Source organism: Lathamus discolor, chromosome 2, assembly GCF_037157495.1.
Source record: "Lathamus discolor isolate bLatDis1 chromosome 2, bLatDis1.hap1, whole genome shotgun sequence".
Taxonomy (NCBI): Eukaryota; Metazoa; Chordata; class Aves; order Psittaciformes; family Psittacidae; genus Lathamus; species Lathamus discolor.
Window position 1 is genome coordinate 52,081,458 of NC_088885.1, and position 17,196 is coordinate 52,098,653.

At 38.4% G+C, this 17,196-nt stretch overlaps 1 protein-coding gene across 4 annotated transcripts in view; it reads right to left on the reverse strand.

Moving 5' to 3' along the window:
- DPP6 (dipeptidyl peptidase like 6) overlaps positions 1 to 17,196 on the reverse strand; it is a 510,591-nt gene that overhangs the window by 94,499 nt on the left and 398,896 nt on the right. For all 4 annotated transcript variants that reach the window (XM_065666817.1, XM_065666815.1, XM_065666816.1 and 1 more), the window contains exon 7: positions 11,166 to 11,247. In XM_065666817.1, coding sequence (XP_065522889.1) covers positions 11,166 to 11,247 — 82 coding nt within the window. The remainder of the gene's footprint in view (positions 1 to 11,165; positions 11,248 to 17,196) is intronic.

Sequence of the window (17,196 nt, forward strand, 5' to 3'; positions counted from 1 at the left end):
CATGCTGGAGCAGTTTATGAAGGATTGTCTCTCATGGGAGGGACCCCGTGCTGGAGCAGGGCAAGTGTGAAATGGAAGTAGCAGCAGAGATGAAGCATTATAAGCTGACTGCAGTCTCCACTCCCAGTTCCACAGTGCCACTTGCAGAGAAGAGGCAGAGAAATGGAGGGTGAAGTTGAGCCTGAGAAGAAGGGAACGTAAGAGAAATGAAAGGCGTTTTCAGTTTTATTTCCCATTATCTCAAACTGTTGCAATTTATTGGCAATAAATGAAATTAATCTCCCCAAGCTGAGCCTGTTTGGCCCATGAAGGTCATTCCTAAAAGGTCCTGCATAGTATTTTCTCACTCAATCCCACTGAGGAAGCAGTGTGACAGAGTAACTTGGTGGGCATCTGGTACCAATCAAGGTCAACCCACCACGACAGTCCCACAGTTTAACTAAGCACGTAGCATGTTTTTCAAACTTTTTAGTATAAGATACTTCCTTAAAATCTCTTAACTTCTGTGCTTTTTTTGGGGGGAAGGGGGCGGGGGGGGGGGTGGGGGGAGATGTCAGTGGTAGGAATGGTTTGTGCTGAACTGTGCATTAACTAGCTACATATTTATATGATTTTACATATCACATTGGCCTGAAAGCCTCAGTAAAATACACAGATTTAACTTCCCAATATGTCCAGGAAGTGAAAAAGCATTACATCTTTATTTACATGCAAAGTAACAGGTTGAGGTCTGTAACAGAGTCACAGCACATAACTGGGGGTTGAAAATGTCAAATCACAAACGCAGATAGTTTTGAGCTTGATCAAGCTCTCCCTGGAAATGCACTCACAGAAAGACCTGTCCGTTCTTCCCTCCATTTCTAGTGCTCTCCAATTCCATCCAAGTATTTTGGAGCTAGCCCTGCTCAAGCCAGGTTTGTTTTATCACTGACATATGAAACCTGGAAGCTGGGGACCATGAAAATGAAAAACTGCAAAGAAAGGAAGATATCCTGCTGTTCTACCCAAGTTAAAACTTGCCTGTATTACACAGAATCGGCATGCCCATCCTTGCCCATGCAGCATTTCAAAACAGAATGATAATTGTGTTTTCATTTTGGGATATGAAGGAAATCTGATGAGCACAGTACTGGAAAAGGTTTTGTCATTTTCCAGTTATCATACATCAACTGTGGCAGAAAAATGTGTGATGTATTCAAAATCAGTTCTAAAGCTTGTTGATGATTGGCTATGCATTATTTTATGAATATTCTGCCGATTTCTTCTTTAAACCTCGTAAAATACAAACGTTGATGTTCAAATAGCTTCCATTAATGCATTGTCATGAGTGTAGATCTTAATGCATATGACATGATTACACCAGCTCTTATCAATTCTTCAAAAGGGTGATAAAACCATAAACTGATCAACAGTGAGTTTACATAATGAGAGCTATTATTTTAATTAGGCATTTTCTTGCCATTTAAATATAGCTTGATAGCAGGAGAGAAACAAGGCATAGGACAAAAAGCAAAAAAAATATTTTCATTCTCTCCATCAGAGAGTGTTTGCAATTTAGGAAGGTGACAGATAAGAGATATGATGGAGAAGTGAGATAAAGAATTTTTGAATCAACTTCTTTTTCTTTACAAAACCAAAATGTCATTATTAAACGCAGTGATGAACCAATTAAATTCCTCCACACAGTCAACACATTGGAGAGAATCACATCTTGATAAATTATTGTCAGAAAAGGCTACAGATTCAGGTTTTTATACCAGGATTTATCTTTGCTTTAATTCAAAGTAAGAAGCTAACTCCTGACCAAGCCAAGGATTTAGAAGACACGGCAAATAGATAAAGCTTACTTTAACTCAGCTTTCCCCTCCCCACAGATGGGCAATGGTGACATTTAGACCAAAGTGAGGCCTATACCAGTTTTAAAATGATTCTGTGGGAAGGCTTTCAGGACAGAGAAGCTGAAAACACACCAGGGGGCCACTAAAACTGGTAGTACAGATTAATGCACATAAGAAGAGTGCTGATCCATAAACACATCAAAACCAGTATTTATGTCTTCTCTTTGGAGAGTGAAGGCTTGTTTGCATCTGATATCAGTAGTGTAAGACATTAACTGCATGGAAATCAATGCTATGAAAGGAAATGTAATTGATTCTGCAAAGGAAAACTGTCAGAGTTACTGTAAAAAAAATGAAAAATCTGCTGCCTTCATTGGCTTCAATTACATATCCAGGAAGGGTTTTGCAGAAGAGTCACCATGTGTAAGTTGTGTAAATATCCTGATTTGAGCACTGTATCTTGGAAATTGCTAATATCCTATGTAAAATACATATTTAAGAGCTTAATTTTTCTTTCATTGCACATGATCAACTAAGAGACTAAGTCAGAGAGAATGGAAAGGCATTCTCCATGTCTTCAAATAAAGAAGTACTTGCCATTTCTATGAACAGTGTCTAAGCCCCATTTAAGAGCTCCTGAGAGAGGATGTGGCTCTCCAGCTCTGGGGTGGGATTCTCTCTGGGGCTGGGGGACATGATCACCTTGTCTGTAGGGGGTGGAGTAAGTGAAGGAACAGTGGGAGAAAGTCAGAAGACTGCAACATCAGAGGTGTCAAAAAGGATGCTGGAGGATCTGAGAGACCCCACAAGAAAGAAGGAGCAGGCAGAACCTGAGTTGATACGGCTAGCAAATGGAGACTCCTGTGAAGGCTAGAAGCTGGTGACTTCAATCACCATGAGGAAGAGTCCCCAGCTCAGGAGAAGCTGAACACACCAGTCCATGGGGTAAAGCTTTCATACTTTTCCAGGGAAACTGTCATAGCTTGGTGAAAAATACACATCTTCTGCAATTGGTATTATTCAGTTACTAAGCATTTTCTAGAAAGCCTATATATTGCAATACCCTGTTAGTAACAGTAAAGTTTTTTCTAAGATCATCATTCTTACTAAATCACATTCGTGGTGTATCTACAGTATTCAGTAAAGTCTGGAGACCTTTTCTTCTAGGAATATTAGAGCTCCTTTTTGAAAGCAGAAGATTTTGTACGATCCTGTGGTTTTTAAGGTCTTTAGAGACAATCCAAAAGTGGCAAAATCAATATTCTAAAGTATCATATAATGGGCTATAGGAGTAAGGACTGAATTCTATGATCTGGAGATACATTCCCAAACTTTTTTCCTTTTGAATTCATCACAGAAGAGGTTTGTGGGTTTTTTTGTATTCTCCCAGCTAAGGTCCTTAAGAGCATTAATATTCTTCTCAGGTTTCTACAAGCTTCTTTACATTTTTGACATTGCATCATTACAAACACTGTACATTTCCATTTGTATTCTGTGAGCAGGCTAGTCCACAACATGTACGCATTCTAATCACACCTAGAATCTGCCAGAGTGCAGCCAAATAAGCAATTATTATGATTCTGGAGATTTAAAAATACATGTTTCAAGAAAAACAGATTGTCCTATTTTCTGCTTTTCGGGGAAGAAAAAAGGTTTATTTCACCTCAACAAAGAGAGCCATGTCTGCTTGGATTTCCTTGCCCTGGATTCTAATGGGGTTATTTTAATTTATAACTGCCTTGTTATATTAAAGAATGTATCAGTAAATGTACCATTTAGTATGAACTCTGATTCTGCTTTTAAGTTCCGCTTGATGGATTATCTTGTATTCTGTAACCTAATATTGCTGATGGTTATGTAGGGCATCACTATAAATTAGATTATTTAACGTGAGATGATACAGCATTTCATTTTAAATATTTTATCATGTTATAGAATGAATATCTGGCTAAGGAAAGCATAGATATTACTTGTCAGCATAAAGAAACTGGGATTCAGGGTTCCTTCAGGTACACATCTGACCTTGGAAAGTGAGCTAGAGAATGTAATATTCCTCTTTAATACAGTGCTTAGTAATAGAAATGATAAACATCTCTTCCAGCAGCTGAAGAGTAGACCTAACAGAACTGTTCCTGAAGCTTTCTCCTGGCTCTGATGAATGGCAGTTTTTGGGGAAGGAGAGACCACCACAACACAGGTGAGCTACTCCACAGTCCCTTAGATTGCGCTGCTTAGTCTTGATTGTGGCACCCTAACATTTTTCGCTTGATTTTACTCTCACCAATGAATGTTGCTATATAAAGTAAAATGCAACTATTTCCAGGGCGCAAAACAGCAGTTTTCTGAGAACAACACTTTTCAGAAGTATTTATTTCAATGGACATCATCTACCAACCATGGTTTTGTAAAATGACAGAAACCCTTATGCACAGACCTAAAGTAGATATCTAGCTGTTAGAACTCTGAAATGAAAAATGCCTTTAACAAAAGAGACATGTTCAATATCCACAAAGCACAATTGAAATTAAAGATACATAAACACTTTAGATCTCTGTAACTTAAGACAATTTTCAGTGGAACTGACTCTATGCTAGAGTTGCACTGTTAGGAATTTTGCACTACTATTACACAGAGGAAGCTATGGCAGTGTCTCACCTCCAGGGGTGATGCCGTAAACACTATATAGTCCTATGTCTCGTATTTGGATGTAAGAGCTGTAACTTCTTTTCTGATTTATTGGTAAAACTTCCCTGGCAAAGAACCAATTTCATTTTTTTTCCACTGAAACCTTTCATGCCCACAAAAAGAGCAACATCTTATTTACAATAAAATCACTTGTATCTTCTTTCAGTAACATTTATTGTAGCATCTTCTATTGCCCTAAATATCTTGCTCTTTTGCCACTGATGAAAATGCAGTACCAAGAATGCTGAGATGGGAAGGGACACAACCATTCTCAGCAGAGCACATAACACCGACTGTGCCAAAGCTTCCCTTTGGTATATGAGGAATGAATACATCAAGCCCACTGATGTCAAAGGAAATTACAATGATGTGCAAAAATAAAAATAGGACACTATTGCCACTGTAATCAGAGATCAAAGAGCAGAGTGCTCAAAGGAAAATAGGAAAATAAACACTTTTGCAATGGAATTTTTTTTATAAAGGGTGGGGGGTGTGTGTGAGGTTACGGGGAGTGAGAGGAAGGAGAACCCCCAACCAGAGTAACTTGTCTAAGTATTCAGTATATGTGTAATGCATTTTACTGGGATTTCACTAAAAACCCAACAAAACCCAAACAAAAAGCCCAAACCAATCCAAACCATATTCTGACACCAGATAAGGGGAAGAAGAAGGGGAGACAGCACATCATTATTCTGAAACTTGTTTTTCCAGAATGCAGGGACCATATAAAAAGATATCAGAATATCCCTCGCCATGCTTAAATAGGGCTTATGTAAACATTAGGAAGTGGAGGGAGGGAATGGGGGAGGGCTTTTCTTCCTTGCAACTAGCAAGATAACCAAGCCAGAATAATTACACACAGCTAAGTATTGATACAGGTGTCACTGCAAAAAGAGATGGTGAGAGAACAGCAGCTTGAAAATAATGATGCAAAAATCTATGAAATAATGGTGCACAAATAGACATACAGCAATTATACACACGGCAGTTCAAAAGCCCTGCTGGAATAGGAACAACAGCGGATGGTTTCATACCTCCTGTGGAAATGGTTCTCCTCACTTGGTATCTGCAGCCCTTCTACTTGGAACTAAGCTGGCATGACAGACACAAATTCAGGCAAGGAAAAACATGCTAATTAGAGGAGTTACTCCAGTTTAGTTCCAGGTGTCATCCCTTCACCAGCTTTTTTGCATCTAGGTATCCTATTTGGAAAGACACTGTGCTACAGTATTAAAACAAATTGATAACAGCAAATGAGATGGATAGGTTCAGGCCTGGTGCAGCAGGATCTATCACTCAAATGTTTTAATATTTCTCTTACTTGTATTACACTTTTAAAATGGCAATACATATGACAATAAGTGTTTACCAGTATTAGCATTCACTGTCTGAGGACATCTGCAAACCCCCAACATGGCAGGGGCTGAAAAACTTGCTCCTCCTTTTTTTTCCCTGGCATTTGCATTTCACTGAAATAGAGATTTCTTAATGCAACTTCTGCACCTGCTGTGAAACATATCTCCTATTACTTTAGAACCAATTATGCACTCAATTGCTGCACAATCTACAAGAATAAAAGTTCCTGCTCCAAAAAAGTTCACACTGGAAAAGGTTTATTGACTGTGAATGCTGGAGAAACCAATTTTAACCATTCTGTGGGGTTGCAGTAAGTTCAAGGGCATACAAAACTTCCAGCAACTGTAATCCCCTTCCTGTATTTTTTTGATACTTTAAAGAAACAGTGAAAACAGTAAAGAACTGACTGGCCAGGAGAACCTAAAAAAAAAAAAACCCTTTCTTTTTGTTGAAGAATAAATACTATGATCTATGAGAGAGGTTTCCTTGAATTATAACTGCTGCCGCCAAAGTTGCGCAGAACTGCTTCCCCCAGCATCTGATGTGTCACCGTTATCATTAGTATCTGTCAGGGCTGCTATAGATTCTGATTTAAGAAAATGAAAAGGAAAATAGCAGCACGGCATTAGTTCTCCTGCTTTTGAAATTGGAGTTTAACAGCTCCTGTGAAATGTACTTCAGTGCTGTCAACACAGGCGAATATTGACTGCACATTATTACAGCGGGCCTACTGCTTGCTCCTTCCTTTGGACAATAGGTCCCTATTGTCACATGCGTGTACCTACCTGGCTTGTATTTCCTTAAAGCAAATATTTTGAACCTGAATGTGCTTATTTTGGGATGACTTAGATTATAGCCTTCTGAAATCTTAAGGTTCTTTGTATTCCTTTAGCATCTTAACCACAAATATCCACTAGATGGTCTCTTGCTCCTGAAGCAGTCCTTGACTTTAGCCATGCTGCCAAGCAAATCAGCAAAGAGCCGTCTTCACATCATCATGCTGTATTTTTTCTTGTTTTTGTTTTTGTGGGGTTTTTGTTTGCGTTCAATAAATAAATTGAGGGATCCAAGCCTGTCAGTCACACGGGTTTCATGAAAACTGAGTTCATGGTCAGTGACTACTGAGCCTTGCATAGATATTACTGGGGGAAATGCACCACAGAAACCTTGAGCCCTCTGCATGTGGGCAGAACCTCCCTCTAAAAGATGTAACATGATGAAACTGATAAAATATTCCAGTAAGATCAATTAGCAGAAGCTTTTTATTTGTAGCAGAATGGAAATTTTGAAAGTGGGTAGCTGTTGAGTCATAGATCCGAAAAAGAGAAGAAATCTAAGGAGTGAAGATTTTAACAAGGGATAAACACAGAGAGAACATGGCAAAGGTACAGCCTATGACTTTTTTGCAGTCCTACGATGTCATCCACATCCCCATATTTCTAGAAAGCATCACACAAACTGAAGATAATACAGCCTATTCACTGAAAACCATCAAGGCCAGTGGGCTGATATTAAGGGGGACTTGGGCTGCTGGGTGCACTATGAATATGGTAGACTGTGTTTATAGACATTTTGCATAGTCATTTGCTCCCACAAATAGTGAATATATCACACTGCTATTCCAATTTAACAATATTTTTCATTTGTTCTACAAAGGCATAAATGACGGCTTATGTAGGGCAAGTGAGAGGAGTGACCCCTTTAATAATAGCCACATTTGGGAATTCTGTTTCCTCTTGCACTGAAGTTAGTGGCTTTCTTTCTATTGACTCAGGAGCTTATATTGTGAAAGGCCCAATTCTTCTAACAGCTTTGGAAGCCTTAATTGGTTAAGACTTTGGCTGAGCTCTGAGAAAGGCTGAAACATTTTTCCAAGGTGCCAGAAGCAACGGTTTTTTTGCATTCTGATCTTCTGACACAGATTTTCTCAGATCCAATATCTGCCATTATTTATACAGTCTTTTGGCATGTGTGGCATTCTACAGGCTACTAAGAAGTCAAGAACCATGCTCTGAGGAGTTCATCATCTAAAAATTGGCATATAATTTAATGAGTAAGGACAAAAGAAAACAAGATAAATAGAAAATTGCTCCTGGGAAAGTTCCAGTGTTTATTTTTAATCGCAAAGAATGCAGATCATTCGGGCTGTTTCTGTTTCAGCTTTGTTTCTTCTTTTTTGAATGATTAGACTTGCAAGAGAGAAAGGGGTCATACACAGCCACCAAAAGTTCCCCTAGGAAGGATGAAATAGAAGCTACAAAGGGAATAATAAATTTCAGAACCAAACCCTCTTACTCTCCTGCCCTACCTCTCCTTTGTGTTGCCAAGGAACAAACCAGGAGATTTTAAGGGGAAAGCTTTTTATTCCCTGAAAATTGGGGTATCTTCAAGGTGATGCAAAACCCAGTCACCCACCCTTTGCTCCCACCTTTCCTGAGAGATGCAGCATGAAGCCAGGTTGCAGACTGTGCACAGAAGGGTGCTGCTCTGAGCAGCACTGGGGCTGGAACACACTCAGGTATCTTAGCACAGTTGTAGGACCACCCTCAAATACTCTACCATGTGTTTGGTCCTGTAACTACCCAGAACCAGGGGAGCTGACAGGTACTTCTCAGTTACTACTTTTCATCTCACTTCACATTTTTTCTCTCCTTCTCCTTCAACACAGCCCAGCCTACATTTAGCAAATACATTCACATGATCAAGTTTAAATAGACTGATTTTTCTCTGCCTTTGCGCTTGATGTTGTCCCCACAGAAGGAGACACGACTTTCAATGGCAATTCTATTCTGAGTAACTCAGTCCTGAAATACAGAACAGTGAGCATTGTATGTGTTCTCTATCAATCACATTTATAACACTTGTAGATGTTTTAAAAAAACCCAACATTTTCCGTTACCCCGGCAATTCTCTGCTGATCATTAGCTATAAATAGATTATATTGATGCATATAAAAGCCTGCTTATTTTATAAATAACTGCTATAATTTTATTTCAAGGTAAATGACTGGCAAGGAAAATAGCAAAGAGGAACATTTGTTAGAGATATGCAAGATAATGCTTAAACTACCAGTGACGCTCTCCTCACCCACCCTGATTCCAGATGCAAGAGCAGGGAACATAGCTGAATTAAAGGCCAACAGATTTACATATTTGGAAGCCAACCCACCCCTTATTTCTCATCACCCCCCACCCCCACCCCACCCCCCCATCCCAGAAACAAAAGAACAACATCCACTGTTGCAAGATAATTCCAAGATTTACATGAAATTCAGTAGTAACAGGAATATTTGAAGGTACTTAAAAAAAATCTGCCATGTGACCCAAAGAAGGGACATGTGCTAAACTTGAGGCCTTAGGGAATTCTTAGGGAATTAAGCTTTCAATGTATGTTTCTTAATAAAAATTAGTGGCTAATGATATAAATTATTTCAGCATTAAAGGATAAAGCTGGGAGTACAGAAGACTTTTATTCTGGGCTGTATATACTGCCCTGTTGTATGTATAATTTATCCATTTTGAAATGAATATTTTTCCTTTCTGTATAGTTATGTTACTTTGGTAGAGAAGGCAATGGACAAAGTAAACTGGTCATCTTGACTTTGGTAGGAAAACAAAGTTAAACCTTATTTCCAAAGTGGAAGTTAAGAACACCCATTCAGCTTGGTAAAACTAACATGAATGTGGATCGATAACATTCTGTGAAGGCACGCAAGTTCACAGCAAAACTACACCGAAGACAGGAAGATTCACTTGTGAAACAGAGGAAATCACTGATTCAACTCAATATTAGCTTTCAGTTAGTAGATGTAGCTTTTGCTGTATAGTGTGAAGCTCATTTCATTAGACTTAAAATAGAACGAGCTAGTGAACACTAAATAAAAAATTGCTGGTCTGCTTTTGATTTCTTTGCCAGGTCCTAGAGGTATTCTCCAGTTTTAATCATAATGGGTTATCAATTGATTGTACATTGTCATCAGTTGGCAAGAAGCCTGATGATGAGGTCCCATTGGTCTTCACCAATAAATATAAGAGTTTGGTCATGATTAGACCCTAATCTCTGTGAATAGGAGCAAACTCTCAGCAGTAATGTGCTGGGCAGCAGACTAAGGAATTTGAAATGGCACATGATAGAGGATGAAAGTGGGGCATGTTTATGTGTGCAATGAAAAAAATGAGCTTCTCAGAAGTCATTTTGCATAGACGTAAAGGCTGCTGCATCTTGATTCCTATCAGGTTTGAGGCCAATGACTCTGTCAAACTTGATTTTCCCGATGGAGCAGAGGAGACACTTTCCTGTTCCTGTATCTGTTATGTTTCTCCCCCGCCTGATTTGCAGACTGGCAATTACAATGTCTCCTATTGCTGTTTTCTAAACCACAAAATTTGAAAACAATCTAGTTAAGGACACAGACAAAAAATCCCCAAGAGAGGACTGGGGACAGGAGACATATGCCAGATTTTCTCAGATAATGAGCTTTTATAGCTCATTTCTTGGTATAAAAATTCCATACCAAAAACGAAGTTGTCACTTTTTCTTTTCTTGTTACAGTAAAAAGAGAGTGTTTGGAATATTTGATTTGCACCAGGAAATGAAGCCAGGGGATCTGGCCAGGAAATATGTGCTTTAAAACCTGGCCACATCCATGATGGCAGTGGCTGAGGGACAAAACACTGGGGATTTCAGGATTTTTGCAGTATGCAAGGCCCCATAAAACACAATGAACTTCTGACAAGTGGTTGTATTATTAAAAAAAAAAAACCAAAAAAACCCAAAAAAAACAAAACCCCCCAAAAAACAACCAGAAAACTCTGAAAATTTTCAGAATACACGTCTGTCTATTTTGCAAACAACTACAGGGCAAATTCAGGGCAAATCCATTCTACACAGATACATGCTCCAAACAGGGAAGCTAATATTAACATATCCCTAGTGCCAAGTTTGCAAGTCTGAAAACACCCTTGTGAAGCAATGATATGCTAACTAAATCACACTGCCTATTATGTCTATAATCTGTCCTGTGTCCAACACTGGGAGAAGCAGGTGCATCCTCTCAAAGAGCTTTCATAAAGTGCTCTTTCTGTGCATTTTTAGACACAATTACTTTTCAGTAAATGTATATATTTGGGAATTTTATAAATAAATCACATGATAAAACAATCCCCATAGCAAAACTAACCACACAGGTTTCAAAAAAACTAGTCAATAAGGAATTATTCTTTCTGTACTTCCAAACAACAGCAGCATGGTCTCTAAATTCATTTGCACACTTATTCTTTCTCTTACCAGCTGTTGCCCTTTTGGACCCCAACCAGCATACTGAAGCTTTGCATTGCTGACCTCAGGGGGATACAAATTCTGGGGATCCCTGCAAAAAGAGAAAAGTAAGATTTCAGCTTCAGAAATGTCCTTAGTTCAGCTGGTGCAACCCTGTTTTGGAAATCCACCATGACCTCGTGAGGTGTCTTTCAGCTGAAATAATTTAATATTTAGTGCCAGATTTCAGTAGACTTTTTTTACCGTAAGGTAAGCACTATACCGCTTGCAAGCATTGGTAAGATCAAGTACTGAAATGACAATTTCTGTTTCTTTTATGAAGTTTAACATATTAGTTCCACTGCTGACTTGCCTAAGCCTCAAGAATTAGTCAAGGGATGGCAAACAAAGTATTTGTATTTATCAACACTTATGATGTCCATAAAGGATAAACAATAATTATATTTTTGAATCATATTGCTACAAGAAAAATAAATTTCATCTTCTTCACCCCATAGCTTTTCTGCCTAATAATTTTCCTTTGAACATGATAGCAGAAAAGTTTAGCAACGTTATAACAACTGATACGTAGCCTGGCTTCGAAGGGAAAAGCTCCCATTAGTACCAAATACCTAATTATTTTTTAGAAAATAAAATCTAAATGCTTTTCTTGTTCTTTCATCCATTACCTTCATTTTGTAGCAGAACATCAATGAGACATAGCAAATGCAATATAGAAAAAGGAGGGTTTTTTTGGTAAATGTCAAAGCAGCATAATACCATTTTATCACAGCATAGACAGCGTTGCCTTGACTGTATTTATACTCAGCACAAATAACAGCATTATATATTCTGAAGTCACATTGCTGCCACTCTGTATATAGTAATATTCTACAAACAAGAACGGCAATAAAGCCTGGATACAGTATTCCTCATTAGCAGATCTCAAACTGCTTTAAAAAGGGTATTACTATCAGTGGTCTACAGATAGGAATAACAAGTCAATTTTAGGCCATCACCACCTAAAAACAGCAAAAAGAAATAAAGCCTTTCTTGCCTTTAAGAAAAAGTCCTTATCTTCTTGTACACAGTTTATTTCTTCATTAAAGGCAATGTTTTCCAGACCATATTTTCAAAACAGAACAAAACTGAATGTAATGATTAGACACTAAGTGAATTCTCTTTATTGCCTCTTTTGTGAGCTGGTGCTGTACCACTGTTACACTCCAGCTCTGCCCTTTCAGGCAAGAACTCCCTTGGCTGCACATTCCCACTGCATTGCTGTAGTTTCCCTCTTCCATAACTCCTGCAGCTAGTATAGCAACTTCTGCTCTCCTGCTGGAAGATGTGTATCAGTGGTTATAAATGATAGTCCACAATGTCTGCAAGGCCCCTGGGAAGAGGTCCACAGAGCCGATTCAATTGCTCAAGATGACAAGTTTGATATAGATGGGATCCACTAGGAATGTGGAGGAGGAAGAGTGGTTTGTTGACACACTGACCCTTCAAGTCTCAGTGTAATGCAGGGTGCCCACATAGCCTTTGGCTCTATAGCTGAAGTCTCATCCACAACTGTTGCTGGCAGAATAAAATTTTATCCTTTCTTCTCATGGTTTTCAACCAGAAGGTGTCATTGTAAGGTATGGATGAGAGAACACATAATTCTCATACTGAACTCCCGCTAACAGCAGCTACAAAATTCCCATTCCAGGAAGAAGAATAAACATACATACGACTTCTTCTGGATCTTTTCATACTTGTATGCATTATCTACTTAAGTTTCAAGTCGGCTATTTCAGTTAAGACTCATTCTCTTTGGTTAGCTATCTTGATTATCTTAACAGAGAGTAACTGCTGAGTATAGAGGAAGAGAAAAAATAAGGAATCAAATAAAAACTTCTTATGGAAGAAAAAAAAAAAATTCTTCACTATTTGCCAGACAATCTAGCTCTTGTGTTTATTTTTTTTTTTTTCACCCACGGTGAGGAGAGGAGCAAGTTATTACAGATAAAGGGGGAAATATCATTCCTAAATAGATTATACAAACTGTAAGAAGTCAAACCTGTAACACTTCAGCTGAAGTTAAGGGACAGATATACCAATTACAGCCAATAACTCAGACAAGAGCCCAGAAAAGTCCTGTCAGTTCTGCTCATTGCATCACCTTTTAGAAGAGGAAAACTCTAACACTGTGAGAAACGATGCATAAACCAGCTTTGGAAGCTGATAAGGCAGAAGCAAAAGCACTCCATGCGACCTACCCGCAAAGAGCTCTGCTACAGACAGAAAGGCAAATCCCATCTTCTCTTTTTTTTTGGTATCATTGACCAAAACCAGAACTGCATCTCTTGAGTTCCCTTGTAAGTTCTTCAGAATGGCTGGAAAACTTCCTTCCGTAGCAAAATCTTGTTTGCTTGCCTTAACGCCTTTTGATATATACGTGGATAAAAGGGCTGAATGATGGAATTGCATGTTGCCTGGAGGTGCCTGATTTACAAACCTAGTTACTGTAAACCACCTCTACATTCAGCACATAACAGCATGCATGTCCAAGTTGCGATGTAGGGCACTGAAGATGGGTGCTAGCCAGGCATCCATCCTAATGCTAAGAGTTATTCTTTTCTACCACAGTCTGTGAAAGCAGTCTAAGATTGTAGTTTCCCCCCACAAACATTCCTAAGAGATGGACATTTTCCTCTTGGTAGATTTTGGCTTGTTCCTCATCTCTTCTGAAGAGAATGGTCTTCCCCAGTGTTGCAGCATCCACTCCCTCACCTGCAGTAAACATCATCATCATTTGCAAGGGGATTAAGACATCCCTCCTTGCCAAGCCTGATCTAGCAGGCTTCAGAGAAACTGCAGGAATGATCTGGAAATGGGCTGTGCTAGCAGTGCCAAGGGAGACTAGTTTACCTCTGAACCTCACCATGAAAGACCAGATACCCACACACTTACTTGGGTCACATTAGGTGCATAGACTGCAGTGGAATACACATGGAATCCCTCCCAGGCATTCCCCAAAGTGAAAATCACTTAAGAGATTCAGACCAAATGACTACCTACATGGCAGGAGCACTTGCCCATTTTCCAGCCACTGCATAAACGGGTTCTCATGCAGGTCAGCTCCTTCTGTGAGGCATGTTATTGTTGATAAGCTACAGTCTTCCTTAGCTATATCCTTGTTTTCCCTCTAAACAGCCTGCTTAAAATTTCCCTGCATTTTTGTCTTGAATCAATCAATATTATGGGTCATCTCAGCCTCTCCAAAGAGCCAGTGCTCCTCACAGACCCTCATAATTAGGGCTTGTTCGGATCTGAACCTTCCCCTTGTGAGCTCATTTGTGTAGGATGCTGGCTTGGAAATGGGCTATTCTGAAAGTAGTCTGTATATCTCCTGTTAGTGGTTTGGATAAAGAATAAGGTTTATTGCACCCTCACACTGTTTTCATAATTTCCTTATGAAAAAGAACCTTAATCTTCATTTCCCACCAAAGAAATGGCAAAGCCTTATTATTTTCTTTTTCATCTCTTAGAATGAGTGATTCTAAAGCTCGGGAAAGAAGCGAATAATAATAATGTTATTTTAGGCCAGACAGAAGATGAAGCAAGTGCTGTATAAACTCCTCCTTGTTCAGACGACATTGTCTGCACCATAGACTATTAAACTGCTCCAGACATGGGCATGATTTCAGCACAATGTTCAAAAAACATCACTAACGTAGCAAATTGTAGTAAATTTGCTCATTTAGACAAAACTTTCTGCCAAAAATTCACCCTTCAAAAATTCAGAATAAGGAAAACTCCTGAGTGTAATTAGTGTGCTGTCTGCCAAATAATTTTTGCTTGTAATTAAGCTTAGAACATATATATAGAATAAAAGAAACTAATCAATCATATCAGGTTGCCTGGTTTTGACCTTAAAGAATACTACGATTAATGAGGAACTAATTTTAAAGAGATTGTATTGCTTTTGGTGAAATTTTTACATCCATGTGCTCCATTTTCTGACAGTTTCTCCTACTCTAAAGAAGACCAATTCCCCTCAGAGACCTCATGGCACAGTCTCCCGATGAGCACAAACAAGACAAACTGTTCTATATAAAGTTCTTCAAAACCATCTTAAAAACAATAGACATTTTCCACTGTAATTGAGAGAGAGGCTCCTTTTACTTCAAGAAAAAATGTTTTACAATGACTGAAAAAGTCTGAAACTGAAAAAAGCAGTTAAAGTCAGGAGTATGTTGTAGGCTGTTCTTCTAGGGTCTGATTTAATAACTTATTTTAACTTTAAATACAGAACAGTAGAATTTGTACAGAAATTCTTTGCACATGCTGCCAATGTGAGTAAAAATGCAACAGTTTGCACCAAAGGCTGTTCTATGCATGTCCATCCTCTAAATAAATAACTAAAACTATGTACATGAGCTGGTGTGAGTTCTCAAGAACAACTTTGGAACTCCTTGCTTAACTGTGCCATCATTTTGGAAAATATAGGAAATACATTAAGATTTCAATACAATATGTAAATAAGTTAAAGAAATACAATTTAAAAAAGGTGTGGGGAAGGCAGAAATATCCCCTCTTGTTATTTGCATCAAGCCAGTACTGAATATTTTGAAAGACAGCAGCCCTAAGTACATCAGCTTACAGTACTTTAAGGATTTTTCATGGTTAACTGTAAAAATCTATCTATCTATCTATCTATCTATCTATCTATCTATCTATCTATCTATCTATCTATCTCTATCTATCTATCTGTCTATCTATCTATCTATCTAGTCTGTTTTAGTACCAGAACATCTACTTCTAATAGCATAAAATCAGACAGCAGCTTAGACAGATTTCTTCTTCCTTAGAAAGAAGGAAAGAAAAATGAGATATAAACCACAATTAGAGAGGAAACCTAGAAAGGTTATAAAAACCTGGAAACTTCATAATATTTAAGAGGCTGGATGCATTATGAAAAAAAAGTGCACTTTTAGAGATAAAAAGAAATAAATAAAGAAAAAAAAAGCATGCAAAACATGTGTTCATAAAGGTATGAAGAACCATAGATAAGGACTCAGAGAAAGAGGGAAAGATTTCCAAGAAATAAGAATGCCATCTTTTGGGAAGCAAAAAGGCATTGTTAAACAATTAAATGACTTGTTTACCTCAGTATTCACCAAGGAGAAGAGCAGACAGGTGCCATTAAGAAAATTGCTTCCCAGGAGATACTCAGCCCTGCAGAGACTTGCAGTGAGATAGAATAAAATATAATACAAATGGGAATCAAAGACTTGGCAGAACAGAAAATCGAGAAAGCAGACTGTCAGAAGATGCAACTAAAAGAATCCTCCTGGAATTGTAATAAAAGTACTTAAATAGATGGGGAAGGCTCTCCCATTCATCTAGGCTCATCTGCTATTCACTGTTTAATGCACATCTGCACGCATACACATATTCTCCTTACAGCACTTTTCACAGAACAAAAGTAGAAGGAGGTAATGAAAGCAATTTGAATTTATTAATTAGAACTACAGATACACATCAGATCATTCAGCTGTTCTTAAAAACTGCTGAGCTCACCAACCATCTTGTCCAAGATGAATTAATTCTATGAATGTAGAACATAAAAGATAAAAAGCAAGAGAATCTAAAACATTTCTTTGTAATTTGGCAATCCAGTCAGATTCAAGCCAACAATGTGAGCTCAGAGGTCTTTTTGATTCTAGTCTACCTGTGCCTGTAAAGCATCCATCAACATAATATTTGGTACTGGGCTTGCAAAATCGTGCACAATACTAATGCTACTTTAAAATTAATCACTTGCCAGAAAAGAAGCTACCAAATTCTGTTAGGGATTATGTGAAAAGATGGCACAGGCTTGCCTTTCCAGAGAAGATTTACAAAAAAGTGATTTTTAGAATGCATCAGAGACTGGTGTATAGCTAGGTGTCATGGTAATGCAGGCTGGAGGACTGAGGGCCATTGATCCAAATCTCTAGGTTTCCCTGAGTAAGCAAACAGTGGAAATGGTCCTTAGAAACTAGTAGCATTACTTTAAAAATGATGACATTAT